This window comes from Zingiber officinale, chromosome 11B, assembly GCF_018446385.1.
Source record: "Zingiber officinale cultivar Zhangliang chromosome 11B, Zo_v1.1, whole genome shotgun sequence".
NCBI lineage: Eukaryota > Viridiplantae > Streptophyta > Magnoliopsida > Zingiberales > Zingiberaceae > Zingiber > Zingiber officinale.
Genome location: NC_056007.1, coordinates 1,281,508 through 1,301,658, shown reverse-complemented (window position 1 = coordinate 1,301,658; position 20,151 = coordinate 1,281,508). Strand labels below are relative to the sequence as shown.

The 20,151-nt window shown below is 34.7% G+C and overlaps 1 protein-coding gene and 1 pseudogene across 2 annotated transcripts in view; both read left to right on the top strand.

The window, feature by feature from the left end:
• Positions 1–20,151, top strand: part of LOC122035074 (stromal processing peptidase, chloroplastic-like) — a 28,558-nt gene that overhangs the window by 4,158 nt on the left and 4,249 nt on the right. For both annotated transcript variants that reach the window (XM_042594451.1, XM_042594450.1), the window contains exons 3-19: positions 174–409; positions 725–923; positions 2,696–2,743; positions 2,961–3,068; positions 3,154–3,342; positions 3,430–3,729; positions 4,767–4,868; positions 10,889–11,023; positions 11,561–11,785; positions 11,936–12,139; positions 13,276–13,446; positions 15,615–15,764; positions 16,322–16,459; positions 16,642–16,869; positions 17,037–17,186; positions 17,892–18,015; positions 18,880–19,015. In XM_042594451.1, coding sequence (XP_042450385.1) covers positions 174–409; positions 725–923; positions 2,696–2,743; positions 2,961–3,068; positions 3,154–3,342; positions 3,430–3,729; positions 4,767–4,868; positions 10,889–11,023; positions 11,561–11,785; positions 11,936–12,139; positions 13,276–13,446; positions 15,615–15,764; positions 16,322–16,459; positions 16,642–16,869; positions 17,037–17,186; positions 17,892–18,015; positions 18,880–19,015 — 2,843 coding nt within the window. The remainder of the gene's footprint in view (positions 1–173; positions 410–724; positions 924–2,695; positions 2,744–2,960; positions 3,069–3,153; positions 3,343–3,429; positions 3,730–4,766; positions 4,869–10,888; positions 11,024–11,560; positions 11,786–11,935; positions 12,140–13,275; positions 13,447–15,614; positions 15,765–16,321; positions 16,460–16,641; positions 16,870–17,036; positions 17,187–17,891; positions 18,016–18,879; positions 19,016–20,151) is intronic.
• On the top strand, positions 13,875–14,053 carry LOC122035458 (annotated as a pseudogene).

The following is a 20,151-nucleotide window of genomic DNA, read 5'->3' as shown; positions in this document are numbered from 1 at the left end:
AAATTAATTTTAAAGAAACTTATTATATCTGTATTTTCAATGGTCGTATGCTATGTTTTATAGAAAGCAAATGTCATAGTATCTTCAAGTTTCATTTTTTTATATAGTTATATAATTTTTCATGAACTGGCACTTGTTTGACATTGTGAATTATTTTTCCTGGTGCTTGTCAGGTGAAATTGGCACATGTTTCACATGCTTTAGGCCCCGAGGAACCACATGTTGCAAGTACATGGTCAGATACTGTGCTTGAGAAGCCAGGTTTAAGTTTCTTGGATCTGGAATCTGAAAAAGCAGAACTTGAAGGATTTCTAAATTCTCCACTTCCTTCTCATCCAAGACTTCACCGAGGACAACTCAAAAATGGTCTTCGATATATTATTCTTCCAAATAAAGTTCCAGCAAACAGGTGCTTATTAAGCCAATTCAATTAATTTCGAGTAGTATATGCAACTTGTCTGAGTCATCATGTACTCTTGATTATTTGAATGAGGATCTTATTAAAAAAAAGAAAAAGTAGATCTAAGTTTTCAATTGAATTTGCTTAAGTACATCATGTGATAGTGGACACACAATTAGTTCATTGCCTTCTTTGTGATTCATCAACGCCCACCTAATATATGCTCCAATATTAAATTTAATAAAGGGCAATATCCATGTAGCAAATAATTGAGACTTACTTGGCTTAAGGTTCATTTTTCTTACTAATATGTTGATATTACAGGTTTGAGGCACATATGGAAGTTCATGTTGGATCTATTGACGAGGAAGAGGACGAGCAAGGCATTGCACATATGATTGAGCATGTGGCATTTCTTGGTAGTAAAAAGCGTGAAAAACTTCTTGGAACTGGAGCCAGATCTAATGCATATACGGATTTCCACCACACGGTGTTTCACATTCATTCACCGACTACTACAAAGGTAGTTCTTTTGTTCATATTTTTAACATTCCATTTTAAGGCTGAGATTTTCACTTGATCATTTCCTTCAGACATGGTGCTTAACTTTACTGTGTGTCTGGAATTGTTAATATGTCTGTTCTGTCTTACTATATTGTTACTAAAACTAGGTGAACATGATAGTTCAAGGGGAAATTGAATTCAATATTAAGTGTTCAAATTTTTAGACTTTGGTTTCACTAAATATATCTATATGCAAACCATCTAGAGGACACTTTCTTTGCACAGCCGTGAAACATTGGAAATCAATATTGGTATTGGATAAGATTCTTAAATAATCTAAGTATTGATTGTATTTAATTGTTGATCAGTGAAATCAGAATTTGCTAAGAAAATAATTTTTAAAAATAAAAATATAATAATTTCATAGGAGATAACAAATAATGTCTAAATATTAGATTATTAATAGCATTGTATTTAGAATTAATGAATTGGATTAGCAACACATTTTATACGTTATCTTAAGATCAACAATATCAGATTATTAATATTCTTAGGTTAATAATATCATCATAATAAATAATAAATTCACTTTTAAAATTATTGTAGATTATTTTATCTGATACAATTTATTTTGTTTTCCAAAATTATATGGGATTTATTTAGGATATCAATCAAATTTTAATTCAATTGAGTTTGTAGAAGAGAATTTTGATGTCAATGTTGATTGAGACTTGAGAGGCATGTATTTTCTTATCAGTGATAATTTTTCTGAGTTTTTGCAAAAAAGAAACTTATCAGTGATAACTTTTCTAAGTTGACATTGTACAACAAGGATGAATGAGATACTGAGCAAGGATGAATGATCATTCATTGTACTCTCAACATATCTCCATTGGCGGGAAGGTGATTCAAGTTGTAGTTCGAATGTGGCAAATATTCTCCTCTTTCATACTTGTAGCTTAGAATGCCAGATTTTTTTATTTTTTATTTTCTGAAATCAACCTAATTTGGTCAAATTCAATTGATTCTTTTCTTTCACTCTAGAATCAACTAATTGCAACTTTTTTCATCTATTTTAGTGGATTCTAACTCATTTCTACTGTTTTTAAATTTTTTTTTTTTTTAAACTTCTTTATTGATCTTTGAGGAGAGCCAATTTTGAGGGAAGATTGGATTGACCTTTGTGATACTGATGCCACTCAGGATTTTTTATCAGTATTGCCAAATATGAGAAACCATGCTTGTTTGGTATAAGACAATGCGGTATGACTATTATATATCCATTCATCTCCTTCTATTCCCCTTCTCTTTACTCTTGCTTTCTTACTTCATCATCTCTCCTAGTGTACTCCCATTTTTTTTTTTCTATTCTAGCCTTTAGGTGTCAAATTGCTGTTCATATTAATTGATATTATTTTTTTAGATATCATCTAATGCAAGAAAAATTTTAAATGGAACTTATGTGGTACGAAGATGTACAAGAATTACATTGGTTTTATTTTGGTTATGATATAAAACCTAAATCTAGAAGTAGAACTCTGACGCTGTTACCTCATGATATCTTTGTCAATGATCATATTTTCACATGTTGTGTTATCTAACAAATTTTCACATATTTTTCTATTCACATCCAAATATATAATATTTTAGAATATAGTTATTGTTTTAAATTAATATATTTCTTTAGTATGAAATCAAATTTAATTTTGTTCTTATATATATCAATATAAATATTGTGGGCACTTTTCTTCATGATGTTGAGATTACTAATTGATAAATTGGTTCTCTCAGGACTCTCATGCAGATTTAGTTCCAAGTGTGCTCGATGCTCTTAATGAGGTAAAAATTTAACTGTTGTCTTTCCCTAAGCAAATAACTTTTTTTTTAAACCAGTATTTACTCAAGGTATCATTTTGAATCTGTCTTTATTATGGATGATTGTTCATTATTTGTGATATGTTTGTGCTTTTGATAATATCACTATGTTGGGCATGTCAGTTACATGAAAACAGCTTACTGTTAAGAATTACATTTTCAAATTTATCTTGATCTTCAGATTGCTTTTCACCCTAAGTTTCTTCCATCCCGTGTTGAGAAGGAGAGGCGAGCTATTCTTTCAGAATTGCAAATGATGAACACAATAGAGTATCGTATTGATTGCCAGGTGAGTAGGATTCAATATGTAGGCATTCATGTGCTCCATGTTTGACAATCAACAATTATTAATATCTGTGGGGTTCTCCTAGCAGTTGCTTCAACATTTGCATTCAGAAAACAAACTAAGCAAAAGATTCCCAATTGGTTTGGAAGAGCAAATCAAGAAATGGGACCCAGAGAAAATCCAAAAGTTTCATGAGCGATGGTATTTTCCTGCAAATGCTACATTGTACTTAGTAGGTGATATTGATGACATCCAGAAGATAGTCACTCAAATTGAGGTGAGCTTAATTGAAACAGTTCCTTTCCTAGTTGTATATGTGCTATAACTTCATATATTTGGTACTAACTATTGAATTGTAACATAGTTTGTCTTTGAAGGAACTCTTGCAAAGAATGAAACAGAAAATGTTAATACTCCCAGTAAGTTTGGTGCCATGGCTAGTTTTCTTGTTCCGAAGCTGCCTGGTGGCCTTGGTGGAGGTCTTTCTAATGAAAGATCTTCCATTTCGTTTGATCAACCAATGTTGACAAAAAGAGAGAAGCAGTCCGTCAGGCCTCCTGTGGAACATCAGTGGTCACTTCCAGGACTAGGTCACAATGCTAAGCCTCCAGAAATATTCCAGCATGAGTTGGTTCAGAATTTCTCATTAAACATGTTTTGCAAGGTATCACATTACCGCTAGATAAAAGATCTATGAGGTTACTCTGTATGTAATAACAGCTTCATGAATGCATTCTCTATTTAACTTATAGAATATTTTGAGAGTAAAACCTTGTTCAAAGTTAGATCATCTGTGAATTAGTTATTTTGATGGAAATCAGAAATCAGGTTAGGCCTGTCGTCTGACTTCTTTCTATAGTTCACATTACTTGGTTCTGTTGATTATTATCTTCTATTTTGTTGTAGAGCATTCTCTTGCGTATTTTGCATTTTCTAGTATGATAACTTCTAAAAACCACATCTAACAACATCCATAGTGAACTAGAATGCTGTTGGCTTTAACCCATCTTCAGTTAACTTGTTTGCTGTTTTTTTATATGAAAGTTGGCCAATTTTGATTGCATTCTATGGACTTATGGGAATGTTTTACTATTCAATACGATGTCTTGAGCAGATTATGTTGGCTGTAAATTTTTTTTGCAATGTTTGAAGCAAAGCTAATTGAGGCAACAAAATAATCATCTTAGAAAGCTATCCAACATATAATTTCATCGACATGATTTACATATGGCTTTTTCAGTTGCTGTCTTGTTCATGTTTGCTGATCTTGGTATGTTCTGTTGGATGGAACCTTTGAATTTTAAACATTTTATGTACTATGTGTGTGTTTGTATTAGTGAAATTTCAATGTGGCCATTTCCCGGACATGCATTGTGAGTGTGTGGCGAAAGGTAATGAAGCTGAAAGCTTCTTTCACTACTGATAAAAGATGTAACTGGATAATCAGATCATTCTCAAGGAGGGTTACATCGGACTCACCAATTAGTATAAAACTATGTCAACAACCTCAAACATGAATGGGATAAAATCCCTATACTTAACCACATTGAAAGCATGTTTGTTACGTTGTGGTGTATTATGCTATGATATTTCATTCAGATACGCATCTTAACTTGTTAGCTTTCTGAAAACCTGTTCTATTTCAATAGGGTATGTCTCACAGAATTGACTAATGTCTCTTATATACATTTTTTCTTTTAGATTCCTGTGAACCAAGTTTGCAAATATGGAGACCTGCGAGTTGTCTTGATGAAAAGAATATTTTTGACAGCTTTGCACTTCCGTGTCAACACTCGATATAAGGTAATTATTTCCAAGGATATTATCTTGAGGCTGTTGAATATTTTGGCACCTTTGATCGTAGATTTTAGTATAATTAGCTTAATTGTAGGGATTGTAATTGATTAGCTTAATTGAAGGGATTGTTTTGAGATTGTAATTGATTGTAATTAGCAATAGATAGGCATAATTAGAAGGTGTGTATATAAATACATACGCATAAATAAAAAAAGATATAGAATTATCCTACCTCTTTCTCATTTACATATAGCTGACCCCACCTAGTGGGATAAGACTTGGTTGTTGTTGTCGTTGTTGTTGTTTCTCATTTACATGGTATCAGAGCAAGTTGATCCTTCTTTGATCTGCTCGTTTTTTTTTTTGCTTCCGCTACTGATGGTCCTCGTGCCGCCACTACCCGAAACTCTACTGTTGCCACTGCTCTAATCTACTACTACTCAGGTTTCTGCCTCTGACTCTCTTATAATGACATCTTCAGATGTTAAACATAATTTGGCTACTATTATTAAATTGAATAGGACCAACTATCTCTTATGGTTACGTTTGTTTAAACTATTCTCGGGTCCTATAAGAAGAAGGAATATATTCTTTAGGCCCTCCCGACCCTAAAGATTTGAAATATTCAAATTGAGTTTCAAATGACTATTATGGCTTGACTCCTTAATAGTATGGAGGAATTTATGAGCACTAATGTTATGCTTGTGGAAAATTGCCAAAGAGATGTGGGATGCCTTATGAGGCATGTATTCGAATAACAAGAATGTTTCTCATGTTTTCAAATTATATGAAAAACTCTTCGCTCTTCGCCAAAACGATGAGTCTGTTATTAACTACTTTGCTACTCTTAAGGGTGTTGTTGATGAAATTCTGCTATAGCACTCTCTCTTGTAACGCTCAGACTCGAAAAAATCAGTGGAAAGAATTCTTGGTCGTAAAGTTCCTATTCGGTTTAGATTTCACTCTACGACCGGTTCGGGATAATCTGTTGGCAAGTGATAACATTCTCACGTTATCAAATGCTCGATCTCAGGTTCTTCGTGTAACCATGGGTAGTCCTGACACCATTTCTTCCCCATCTTCCGACACTTCGGCTATGGCTGCATGTGGTCAGGAATCCTCTCAAGGTCGTAATGGTGAACTGATGCCACTAGGGGTGGTCGTTCGTGTGTTCAATGTGGTCGTTCCAACCATGTCTTAGCGAAGTGTTGGGCAAAGTTTGGTAAGTTTGATTGGATTAACAGTGCATCTAATGAACCGTCGACACCATCACTTGACAATGATATGGCCTCTGTTTCTCATACTGATTATGAGAATTTGCTTCGCTCTTCTCCTAGCATTGCACCTCATCCTCTACAGGTGCGTTTGCTGTATCTCATAATAAGTCTTGGATGCTAGATTCTAGTGCTTGTGTCCATATTACAAGTCTGTTTTCTCTTCCACTTTTGTTTCCTCAACTTTACCTCCTGTCCGTTTAGCCAATGGTACTTATTCTCTGATTACGGAACGAGTGTTGTCAGACCTACTACAAATATCACAATGTTCTTTTCACATCTAAATCTCCTGTTAGTTTACTCTCCATAAGTTGTCTCACAAAAACTCACAACTGTTGTGTATCGTTTTATCATCCTATTGTATTTTTCAGACCTACAATCGAAGAGGATGATTGGTGGAGGACATGAGCGTGATAACCTATACTATCTAGATTCTGTTACACCTGCATGTTCCCATGCACTCTTAGCAACTGTGTCTTCTTATTAGTGCCATTGTCGTCTAGGTCACCCATCTCCTTCCTCTCTGAAAAGTTTAGTTCTTGTTTAGTCCATCGATTTCTAGAGTCCTGTGAGTTCGGCAAACACCATCGCACTTCTTTTCCTTTTGGAACTGATAAACGTAGATGTTTTGCTTTTGAACTTGTTCATTGTGATGTTTGGGGACCTTGTAGAGTTGCGTCTAAAGGTGCTTTCAGTATTTTATAATTTTTGTTGATGATTATTCCCATATGATGTGGTTATATCTACTCAAAAATAGAAGTGAGGTTCCTGATGTGCTAAAATCATTTTATAATGAAATAAAAATCCAATATTTTGTTGACTTGTACACTCTTCTTACTGATAATGCATTTGAGTTCACTTTGAAAACTATTTCGACATTTTGTGATACTCGACATAATTCATCAAACGTTTTGTGCATACACTTCCCAATAAAATGGGGCTGCTGAACACAAACACTGCCATATTTTAGATGTAGCTCGTACACTTCTCTGTTATATTCATGTCCCTATGTATTTATGGGATGATGCTATTCTCACAACGTGCTTCCTCATAAATAAGATGTCGTCTACTGTGTTACATGGGGATATCCCATTATCATGTCTTCATCCTGACAAACCTATTTTCTCTGTGTCTCTTCGCATATTTGGTTTTGTTTTGTTCATATTGGTTACTAAGGAAATGGGTCGTCTTAAGTCTTTCTTGGGAATTGAAATTGCTCACAATAAATCTGGAGTTTCATTATGTCAACGGAAGTATGCTACAGATTTACGCAAAGAAATTGGATTGCTAGGAACGAAGTTGGTTGATGCTCCTATGGATATCAATCCAAGTGTTTGGGATGATGAGAATTCTTTAAGGATAAAGTAAAATATAGACAGCTTGTTAGGGAACTCATCTACTTAACATTAATGAGACCAGACATCTCCTTTGCAGTTGGAATTGCCAATTGTTTTATGGAAAAACCGAAGCAAGTTCACTAGGATGCCGCGATCAAGATTCTTAGGTACATCAAGAAATCTCAAGGAAAAGGGTCGTCACTTAAGAGAAATGGACACATTGAAGCCTATTATGATGCTGACTGGATCAAAAATCGATAGACGATCTACTTCTGGATATTGCACTTATGTAGGGGGAAATCTAGTAACATGGCGAAATAAGAAACAATCTATCGTTGCTAGGTCAACTACAAGCGAGTCAGAGTCAGAGCCATGACTCACACTATAAAGGTGTTATTGTCAAGGTTTAAAATTTTGACCCGTGTCGATGTTTCGATTTTGGATCGGAACGATACAGTTTCGGTATCGTATCGTGTCGTGTCGTGCCGATATAGTTTTGGTATTTTTTAAATATAAAATATATTAATTAAAAAATAAAAATATTTAACATAAATATTTAAAAATAAACAATATAAAAAATCTTTTAAAAAAGGAAAAGATATGAAAATAGATAATAAATAAATAAAATTTTTATGAGAGTTTAATAAAGCCTATTTAGATTATCTCCATCATAATTAGGAGTTGATTAAAATAATTAATCTAAGTTTAATTAAAAAATTTCGAAATCCAACACCACTCGTGAGCTCGTGCTATTTCGGCGGTGCTGCAGGGTTGCGCGACCCCTCAGCCATGGCCACGGGGATCGCGTGACTCCTCTGGGCCGACCACGGTAGTCGTGCGACCCCTTTGTAGTAGTCACAGGGTAGCACAACGTTTCCGTGACGGTAGGGAAAGGGTTATGCAACCCCTCTGCTGCTGTTGTGAGGTCGACCGTCCCCTTCGCTGCGACCACGAGGTTGCGCAACACGTCGCAACTATCATGGGTCTGGTGTCGGGCATGGGGTCGCGCAACACGTCGCAACTGTCGTGGGTCTGGTGCCGGGGTAGTGCCGGTGCCGGTCGCCAAGCGGAACGAGATGTTTCGCCCGTTTCGATCGTCTCGGAACGACACTTTAAACCATGGTTATTGTTGAAGAATTTTCTTAAAGAATTAGGATTCACCTACAATGAACCACTGCCTATGATCACCAAGCGACTATTCACATTGCAGGTAACTCAGTTTTTCATGAGAGGACTAAGCATATTGAGGCTGACTGTCATTTTATTCACGAGTGCGTAATGAGTTAGAAAATTGCCACTCGATTCACATCATCATCCAACCAAATTGTTGATGTCTTCACTAAAGTGTTAGGAGGAAAACAATTCTCAGAACTTTGTTATAAGCTGAATATGATTGACATATGCTCCAGCTTGAGGAGTGTTGAATACTTTAGCATCTTTGACCGTAGACTTTCGTGTAATTAGCTTAATTGTAGGGATTGTAATTGATTAGCTTAATTGAAGGGATTGTGTCGGGATTGTAATTGATTGTAATTAGCAATTGATAGACATAATTATAGGGTATCTTATGTATATAAATATTTACACATAAATAAAAAAAGGATATAGAATTATCCTACCTCTTTCTCTTTTACAGAGGCAATGCATTTAGGGGTGGATCTGCCACCTCAGTGGACCCCTAGAGCCGGCCCCACGGGTATGGAGGGAGGTAAATTCAGGTACAGAGGCAGGAGACGTATGGTGGGTGAATTTTAGGTCGTGAGTTCCTGCGAGATTCGACCCTTGGTTGTTACACTAGCAATGTCATGCGCCCACTGTCTGCGCTACGCTTTGGGGCAGAGGCAGTGCTTTCAGGTTCATTATAAAAAAAAAAGGCACCTATGCGGGATCCCGGGGAAGGATCCATTGTACGCAGCCTTACCCTGCTTTTGCAAGAGGCTGTTTCTAGGATTCGAACCCGTGACCTTTTGGTCATATGGTAACAACTTTACCGTTGCGTCAAGGCTCCCCTTCTTTCAGGGTCATTATAATGTTTGATATTTTTATTTCTTTGCTGGGGCACAAGCAAAATTGAGTCTCGTTCCAAATCTCAAGTTTTTCAATAATTAGTCACTTAATGAGGTTGTTTAAGTTAGATTTTCCAATCTCAGTTTGAGCATCCGAATAAGTAGATTGGTCCTATTCTTTCCTAAATTTTTGTTATCTTTCAAAATGTTAAAAATTGATGATGATTTTTTTTTTCTCAAAATTACTCACAATGTTCTAAATAACGACCTAGGCTTGATATATGGGTTTTTAGGGGGTCCAATCTCCTAGGTAGGTTAGTTGGTGCCTTTGAAGCCCATCTAGAAAGAAAAATAGTTTAGTTTATTACTACTCAAGATCTTATATGATGATTTTTCTCAGCTAAAAATATCTAAAAAGTGATTTACTCAACTAAAGAATTCTAATTTTTGTGATTGTGGAATAGTGGATTAAATTTGTTATAACGTAAATTATAAGTTTTGAATAATTTTTGTGCTACATTGTTTAATTATTATTTTTTACATTGCGTGGATGACATATATCTTCTTCTAGGTAGAGTTGTTAATTGGATGGATTAATTAGTGTACTTTAGTCAAAATATGCTAGTCATTTTATCAAAATTTAATATTTAGTTATATGCCCTCACGCAGCACAGGTAGGTTGCTTGCGGTTTGAAAACACATTCTAAAATTGCTAATCACACCTTGATTTGCCCCCTTGGAAAAATATTTTAATTTGCCCTTAACTCAAAATCCGAGGTACTCCACACATTTACTAGAAAAGTTTAGTTGTATGTGATGCATCATCTAGTTTTTTACACGGATTAAACATGCTATTTGGTAAAATCCAACCACAATCACTAAAATGGTATGGAATCATAACTCCAGTTAGTTCTAGGAATGTGTCAGGGTAACTATATTTTTGAGGAACTCTAACTATTTAGCATGCACATGCTTCCTTCTTTTGCAATTGGATGAAACTAGTGCCTTAAAGTTAGAGGGAATATGACCTCATTCAATTATATCTAGGGACCCTAGTGTTGTAATGCCTACATGATGTTGTAAAACTCCTTATCCTGAGTAAATATTTTGTAGTCAAGTTTTTTATTTTCCTTTAAAAAAACAGTTACCCTTTGACTTGAGCTCCAGGTGTCCATACCAACTATATCATATTAATAATACTAACAGTATATTCAGCAATTGGGTAGCTTGGGTTACAATACTTTGACCTATACGGTACTATTTGATGGATATTTCCTGATGTAACTTGAGCTTCATGAATGATGTTAATTTCATATTTGTTATTTTTATGTAGGAATCTTGAAAATGGACTTGTGAGTACTTTTGATTTAAATTGCTTCTAGTATTTTATGGCTCCTCGAAATTTGCAGAGCTCAAATCCTCCATTTACGTCAATTGAGTTGGATCATAGTGATTCAGGAAGGGAGGGATGCACTGTTACCACTCTTACTGTGACAGCAGAACCTAAAAATTGGCAGAGTGCTGTAAAAGTTGCTGTTCAAGAGGTTTGTATGAATAATGTATTTTTTAAAGCTACTGAAAAAAAGTTTTAGTTGGTTTAATATTGTATCTGAAATTCTAAATTTATGACTGATTTGAGACTACTTTTTGATAACTTGAGATAACTTTTTGACAACTGTTTCTAGATGATGAATCATAATCCTGTATTTTGTTTTTTTCCATGCCAATTCAAGCTTTATATGCTGTTGAATCATAGATCTTTTAGCCTGACTTTTCCTCCAACCACCTGCAAAATTTGTAGGCCCAATTTATTCTCACATCAGAATTCCCCTTTTTTGCACGAACACTGCATGAACTTTTTTTTGTTTCTGCAATTGCACATTTGACATGTCTTAAATGTCTCAATAATTCAATCCTTAACCCCTTGGAGCTTATTGTATATTTTACTTTTCTTTGTTATAAACATCTTTAGTATTTATTATCATTTGGTTGCATAGGTTAAACAAATTGTGAAGTGTAGTGGAGTTGGTGTTATACCTTTTGGATATTATTGAGGTCCATGATTTGTGCTTTCCCATCAGGTTCGAAGACTGAAGGAGTTTGGTGTCACGAAAGGAGAACTAACTCGTTACATGGATGCATTGCTGAAAGATAGTGAGCAATTGGCTGCAATGGTTGACAGTGTTCCTTCTGTTGACAACTTGGAATTTATTATGGAGAGTGATGCTCTTGGTCATACTATAATGGACCAGAGACTGGGACATGAGAGTTTGGTTGCGGTTGCTGAAACAGTTACACTTGAAGAAGTAATATTATAGTTTATGTTAATAAGGGTTATTCATTATAAACAAATTTTATCTTTTTAGATGCCAGTAGCCAACCCCAATCAGTGGGATAAGACTTAGTTATTATTGTTGTTGCTGATGTAGATGCTAATAGCCCACTTCTGTTTTTAGGTTAACTCCATAGGTGCAGAAGTGTTGCAGTTCATTTCAGACTTTGGTAAACCTACTGCACCACTTCCTGCAGCTATTGTTGCATGTGTTCCCACCAAAGTACATATTGATGGGGTGGGAGAATCAGAATTTAAAATCCATCCTCATGAAATCAATGATGCTATAATAGCAGGTTTGAGGGAACCCATACATGCTGAACCTGAGGTATATCTTTTCCTATCATGGAATCTAGTTTCTGATCAGTTTTTTTATGGTTTGTACTCCGCATAGTAATATAAATGCTATTATCATAATCTAATTTGAAGTTCTATTTCCACGAAAAGGATCTCAAGTTTAAACTCATTGATAATTATAAGAAAGTGATCTGAAATAAGGTTGCTTTCATCATAATTATATTGAAGTTAGAGCAATTACAGTTTGTTACATGTTGCTTTCAACAATCCAAGCTTCTTATGCTCATTGGGAACTTCTAGTTTTTGAAATATCTTCACAATGTTTGAATATGTCTAACTATCCCATGTTAAATTTCTTGATTTCATGTCTTTCCCTCTTGACTAGATTGTACATCTTTTCTTAGAAGCATGTGTAGAAATGGCGCAAAACTGGTAATAGTGCGTTGTTTTGTTTGAAAGTAAAGTGGCATCTAAAATTGTTCCAGGCATATATTGCCGATTTCCTTGCATTTTTTATTAAAACTTCCAATTTTATGTTCATTGTTCAAATTTGTGAATCTATGATAACTATGATGGATCATGCAGTCTTCCAAAAAGGAAGAGAACATGAATAATTGCTCAAACTGATCAGTAATCTTTGGATAAATATGATCCTTGGTCAATGCTAATGGATATCTGCTGTTTAATTTCTCATTAATCTCTTGTACATATTTATATCATTCTTAACAGCCTTACTTTGAATTTCTTCTCTGGCTACTGTAACTATAATTCACATCTTGAATTTTGTATATTAACATTAAAAATGATGTGTTTATTATTAAGGGCAGCACCAGCAGTGTGAATGTTAAAAGTGTAAATGTGAATCTAACATCTACATGTTTAGATGTAAGATGGATTTAAGCAGTCCTGATCTGGTTATATGCTTAATTCCTTCAAAAATTATGAGCACAAGAAAATGGCACATAAAATTGCAAAATTTGCCCAATCGAAGTGATGATTCAAAAGCTGCTATTTCTGTTGACCTTGTATATTTTTTTGAAACGTATGGTTTTCTCATCCAGGTCAATTATCAGTTTCTACTTGAAAAAATGGTTTCAATTTATACAGAATACACGACATGTGTTCTGCAATCATATAGGTTCCTTAATTGTTGATTTCTCTCTGCAGCTTGATGTACCAAAAGAGCTAATAAGTGAGTCGTTGCTGAAGGAGTTGAGAGTGCAAAAAAGCCCATCTTTTGTTCCCATCTTAAAGGATGGGAATTTGACTAAGATATTTGACAATGAAACTGGCATAACTCAGTGCCGTCTTTCAAATGGGATTCCTGTAAACTACAAGGTAGTTTTTCCATTGAAATGTTTTGTGATTGTGATCTTGATTTTATATCTACTTGTCTGTGCATAAACTATGCAGTCCATTTTCAAGCAACAAGAACCTATTGTCTATTAGGAATAAAAAAATATCATGATCATCAATATTGAGAACAATTGAGCAATTATATTCAATTGAAGACTGAAGAGAAACCAATTAAGTTCATCTTATTATTTTATTAAGAATTTGAACCCTTTACGAGCTAATTTTGGTGAAACCTAAAATGAAATTACGCTAATGTCCTTTTTTTTCACACTGAAAATAATGTTAAGACTTATTAGTAATTTTCTCGAGTTGTTTTTTTTTTATATTAAAAATACATGGTTCTCTTTAGTCCTACCTTAGGCTTGTGGAAAAACTTTTATAAATACCTTGGGTCGGCGACATTAGAAAGCATATCTTTCTCGGCCTTTTGGCTAAGATCAAGTGTAGTATTTGTTCTTATCAGTTTAATATCTGATATAAAAAGTTAAATTAATTTTTTATGAGTGAGAGTTTGTTACAGCAGCAAGCTACTGGGGTTCTTGAGCGTCACCCTTGCGTTGCATTATTGCATGGGCCTGATGCACCTAGGGATGACAACGGGGCAGGTTCGGGCTAAATTTGGCCAATCCAAGGACCTGTTTGACCGGGTTTTAAACCCGAACGGGGTGGGTTTAATACGGGGCCGAGTTTAAACCTGACCCATTCCCATTCCTAAAAGGGAGACGGCGGGCAGAATCACAAATGGAGATTGGAAATTGAAAATGAGCTACAGATACGGTTAGGGCTTCCTCATTATTATACACACACACACACACACGGAGCGGGTTCATTGAAACTTGTAACCTGCCTCGAACTCGCTTCTAAACCTGGTCAGGGGGTGTAGACCCGCCCTGTAACCCGTTTGACCAGGTTTAAGCCCACCCCGAAAGGGGAGGGTTTAATACGGGGCCGGGTTTAAACCCGACCCATTGCCATCCCTAGGCGCACCCTTACCAAGTCTAATTTATGAGTCTGAGCACTAATTTACGCGTATTTATGTATTATATTAACATAATAACTTTTAGGATAATATCCCATGTGGCGCTTAACTACAAAAATTAAATACCAGTTTACCAAAACAATTGATGGATTTTGAAGGAAAACTATTTTCTCTATATAATTATTACTTTTAATACCTAAATATGTTTCAATTATTAACCCCCTCCCCTTCCCCCCTCCTCAATTTTTGGCTCCTCCATGACCTATAATAGAGGTAAAGTTTAAAATTTTGTTCTGTCTTGGTCAACGTGGATGATAAATATCATTACACCAATTTACCAAAATCGAAACTAGCTATCATAAGTGAAATTTACATGGTTCCAGCGTTGACTGTGCCACCCCCATGTATCACCTGTTGATTAAGTAATGAAAATTAAAACCCTATGAAACTGGTTTAAGTCATTTAAACCCAAATTAACTTGGATTCATTTTCAAGTGATTACTCAATTGAACATATAAGTTATGCAAATTAAAGGTTTAGATATGTATAATATAAAGTGTAACTTCTGATATTTATTTTGCCTACCTACTCATAACCTATGTTGGATACCTGGTACTCTGAGCTAACACTTGGTCCTATTCATGATGTGTAAAGTCATTTTAGATGTCACATCCATGTCTCATACTAGTATTCATGTTTGAGCAACATAGCATATGTAATTGTATACAAGCATTATATTAAATGATCAATCAACACATGATAACTCATTTGAAACCCATAATTAAAGTTCAGATTCCTGGTACTGTGGTTTTTACCTAACACATAACGATCAGTTGACCAATTGAAAAGTATGATGTTCACCATGGATATTTCAATGTTTTCATTTAATACAACACACTTATTCAAGTATTTAAAAATATTTCAATGTCTTGTAAGGTATGTTATAAGTTGGGGTGCTTGTTATACTTTGTTGACTTGTTTATACCAAGATTTAAAAAATCCTATGCAAATGATATGGTTGATCCACGACATAACCAATATTCATTTTGAAAAGATGTTGATAAAAGTGATTTGGCTCAATTTTTCTGGTTGTTGGATTGATTGAAATTTCTTCATCTTTGATCAATTAGTGTTTGTTTTTCTTCTTTTTCTGTGTTTTTTTTTTGTATAGATTACAAAAAATGAAGCTAGGTGTGGTGTCATGCGCCTCATCGTGCGTGGTGGAAGAGCAGCTGAAACATCTGAATCAAAAGGAGCTGTTGTCGTAGGTGTTCGAACTTTAAGTGAAGGTGGATGTGTTGGTAACTTTTCTAGGGAACAGGTTTGTTCTTTGTAAAACTGGAATTGATTGTTTTCCCCTTTAAAATGTTATTGTGCATAAACATGGCATTTTCAGGTTTGAGAATTTGTTGCAGTCTCTATTTGACTTAAAATCTAGTTTCAGCTTCAAATTGTTTGTATGCAATCATAACTAATTGGTTTTATATCTTTATTAGTGTGGATTTGCAGTGGCTCTGTCTTGGATGCATTTTTTTGATGATTCTGATTGAGAAATTTTTAGAAATTCATTGCTACTTATATATTCTTTTAAGCCAGGCAATACTTTGATGACAAATAGATGGGTTGCTGGTAAAGACAGCTTATGTGCTTTGTATAGAATTAATTGTTGCTTAAAGAAAGTTGCTAAATTAATGGGGATTGATAGTTTTATTACTGTAATAAACAACAAACTGAACTGTATACTATGAAAAAGAAATGATCCACTTATTAACATAGCAATATCAGAGTAAATATCTAAGTATTCAACCCATTACGGGAGTGAAATGTATTGTTTCTTGAGCTGCTTTGCAACATGTTGATTCTTCTTCTCTACTCCAGGTAGAACTTTTCTGTGTTAATCACTTAATCAATTGCTCGCTAGAGTCCACCGAGGAGTTCACTGCAATGGAATTCCGTTTTACTTTGAGAGATGATGGAATGCGTGCAGCTTTCCAACTTCTTCATATGGTACTTGAGGTAAGTATTTTGTTCCAAATCCATTTTCAAGTTTATCCCTGTAGAGATTAATTTCCTGTGCTGTACATTCATAGTTAAATTTATGTACAATGATTTTTGCTGAAAATTTTAGTCAAGGGTACTTTAAATTTACACTAGGTCAAGTTAAAGCTTATATGTTTCTTATTGTGACTGTCTTTCAGCACAGTGTTTGGTTAGAAGATGCATTTGATAGAGCAAAGCAGTTGTATTTATCCTATTATCGTTCAATCCCCAAAAGCTTGGAACGTTCAACTGCTTGCAAACTTATGCTTGGAATGCTAAATGCCGATGAGAGATTTGTTGAGCCAAGTCCAGAGTCGTTAGAAAATTTGACACTTCAATCAGTTAAAGATGCTGTTATGAATCAGTTTGTTGCAGATAATATGGAGGTGGACAATTTTTTCTCATCATTTTGTTCTTTATAACTGATTTCTTTTTGTACTGAACTTTTTATCCTTTTAATCTTATCTTTGTTGGGTTATTAATAAGGCATAAACCAATAAATATTGTTAGATACTTTCATTAGAGTGTCTTTGACCATCTGTTGTTCTTGTAGGTTAGTATCGTTGGAGATTTCACCAAGGAAGACATTGAAGTCTGCATTCTTGATTATCTGGGTACAGTCAGTTCAACAAGCTCCAAAACTAAGCAGGATATTGAACCAATTACTTTCCGTCCTTTCCCATCTGACCTGCATTTCCAACAAGTATGTAATCATAATCCTTCTCTTTAGTGAGATTGGCTATCAAACAATATTAAGGGTGTCTGGACAAGTCTCAAACATCTTTATTTTGATAACGAAAATAGAGTAGTTGAAGACAATCAATTTCTGGAGTTTGAGATTACATAGAGATCTCCACCAAATGAATGGGCACCTATATACCCAAATCCAACTACAGTAGGCGACAACCCTCAAGGGCTTAACTATTTATGTTGGAAATAAGAGAATTCAGTACCTTTAATTTTGGAAAGTAAATAGGGAAAAACTATTTATCAAGTTTGAGATTTGGAGATACTGGTCTCCTTGTTTAAATAAAAATTTGGTTTACTTGCACTGTATCTCTTTCCTAGATGTCATTGAGTTAGCTATTTTGATCTTGTGTTCATGAATGGTGTCAAATTATGTGTGAATAAGGATACTTTGGATTTGTTGGTTACATCTTTTGGATTGAGAAATATAGAATAACTAGAAAATGATTAGGCTAAAATGGATTTGGTAGTAGGGAGTCTTGGTATCGCCTATTTATTTTGTTTTCTCTTATGTCAGTGCTATCTTGCTTCACCTATGAACTGCTTGGCTTATGTTAAGAATTTTGTGGATAACAACCATTTGATTGTTTCTTGATATAGAGAAATACTCAGTGTTTAGATGTATAATATGGTTGCTCAAAAGTATTTTTCCCATTAACAGGTACACTTGAAAGACACTGACGAGAGGGCATGTGCATATATTGCAGGCCCAGCCCCAAGCCGTTGGGGATTCAATGCTGAAGGAAAAGACCTTTTCAAATTGATAAATCCATCAAATATGAATGGTAAATTATGTCAAATTGCTGGATACGTTTATCTATTATTATGCCCCCACATACAATGCTGTGTCGAACCATTAAATGTAGAGATGGTTTATGTCTAGTAACCAATGTTTTTCAAAAGGTTTCTTTGATGACAATACAAGTAACGTAAGGTGAAAAAATATTTTTACAAATTATTTAATGAGCACTCATAAACAAATCTGATTGTGTTAAAAAAATTATCAAATTTAGGAACAAGTTATTGCTTGAAATATTTGATTGAGTGAGATTAAAGGATATTTAAAGAAAATGAAAATAGGTATAAATGTAGATCTAGGTGAGATTCATTTTGAGCTGGGAAGAATATAGGGAATCAGGTATGATATGGTCAACTAAGTTATTCAATAAAACTTTAACAACTAAGTTGCCTAAAAATAGAGGAAAATTATTGTTGCAAATTTATGAGTGAAGGCAGTACACATTGATCCAATCTAGTCAATGAGCCATAACATGCAACTTTGGGAAAGGTTATTGAAAATAAATTAAGAGTTAGACAGATGTTTCAAAATTTTTTTATTTGCTTTATAGTTGTTTATTTAATAAAACAAATTAATGAGAAAAGAATTAAAAAAAGCATGTTTGTCAAAATTAGTTTTGATAATTCCTAGTTCCCCTGAGGCCTGAACTATTGACTACTTAGTAACTCCCATTTTCTCCTCAAAAAATAATAATTCTTTACCAGTGTTGCTGTAAGGAACTTATGCTTGGAAAAAGAGAAATAAAGATATCTTAGAAATTATTGATGTGCTTCTCGAGTGATGATATTTGCTAATCATATAGCATGTGAATTTCTTCTACCTCACAAGCTGATGACTCATTCAAATACAGGAGAAATGCCCAAGACAAATGAATCAATTCTCCTGGAAGAGGAAGCCATTGAAAAGAATGTTGAACAAGGTCTTCGAAGTCATCCCCTATTCTTCAGCATTGCCTTGGGCCTGCTAGCTGAGGTTATAAATTCCAGGTACACTCTTGTTCAATGTTTCATTCTTTCTGGAAAATCACTTTTAACACTTTAACTATGTTTCTTTACTCCTGGAATAGCCATCTCAACCTTCAAATTTTAAGAAAAACCATGTTCTAGTTATTTCTTTAGTTTATTTTTGGCTTTGATTTTATTGATTTATTTTGCTCAGTTGTTTCATTGATGCTCTTGCAAGTATATAGATAAATGCTTCCCAATATGTTCTAAATACCCTGGTGATGAATAAGAAATAAAAAAGTGATGGGTGGATGCTTCAACTTTATGTTGCCGAATACATGGTGTGCTAGAATCTTGGATCATAATCTTCTAGGCTTAGATTTGACTTCATTTCTTGTTATGTTTTCTATTTACTGTATGTTATCTTTGCATGCCGGTTCATAGAAATTAACTTGCTGTTAGAATGAGTCTGCAATTGGCTTCATTGGAAAATGGAATCACATAACAGTATCTCAAATTGCTCTGGAAGACACGTTGATTATCACTTGTCCTCTATTTGAAACAGTCTTCCACCTCTCCACTATGAGCCTATGGTGGTATTCCTACCACCCCAGAACTTCTTGGATCATAATCTTCTAGGCTTAGATTTGACTTCATTTCTTGTTATATTTTCTATTTACTCTATGTTATCTTTGCATGCGAGTTGATAGAAATTAACTTGCTGTTAGAATGAGTCTGCAATTGGCTTTATTGGAAAATGTAATCACAGAACAGTATCTCAAATCACTGTGGAAGTCACGTTGATTATCACTTGCCCTCTATTTGAAACAGTCTTCCACCTCTCCACTATGAGCCTATTGTGGTATTCCTACCACCCCAGGACCTGTTGCCTTGGTTTGTTTCTTTGTGCATTGAAGGTTCTGGATCTAGGGTGGGGGTATTGGTCCACAGGTTGTTTTATTGAAGGCTTATTTATACAGGAAATGATGGATCAGTCCATTTAGTTAATGGCTTCAACCCTTTCCTTTTTGCCTTTAGATAATTGAGTTGCCCAAGTAGTTCAATCAAGTTTGTTTTGGCGGATTATCACTATGATCCTTAGGAAGTTGTACCTATTGTTGTGGAAATGAAGCAAGTATTTAGTGATTCCCAGTAGGCAGCATCAGATGAGTGTTTAA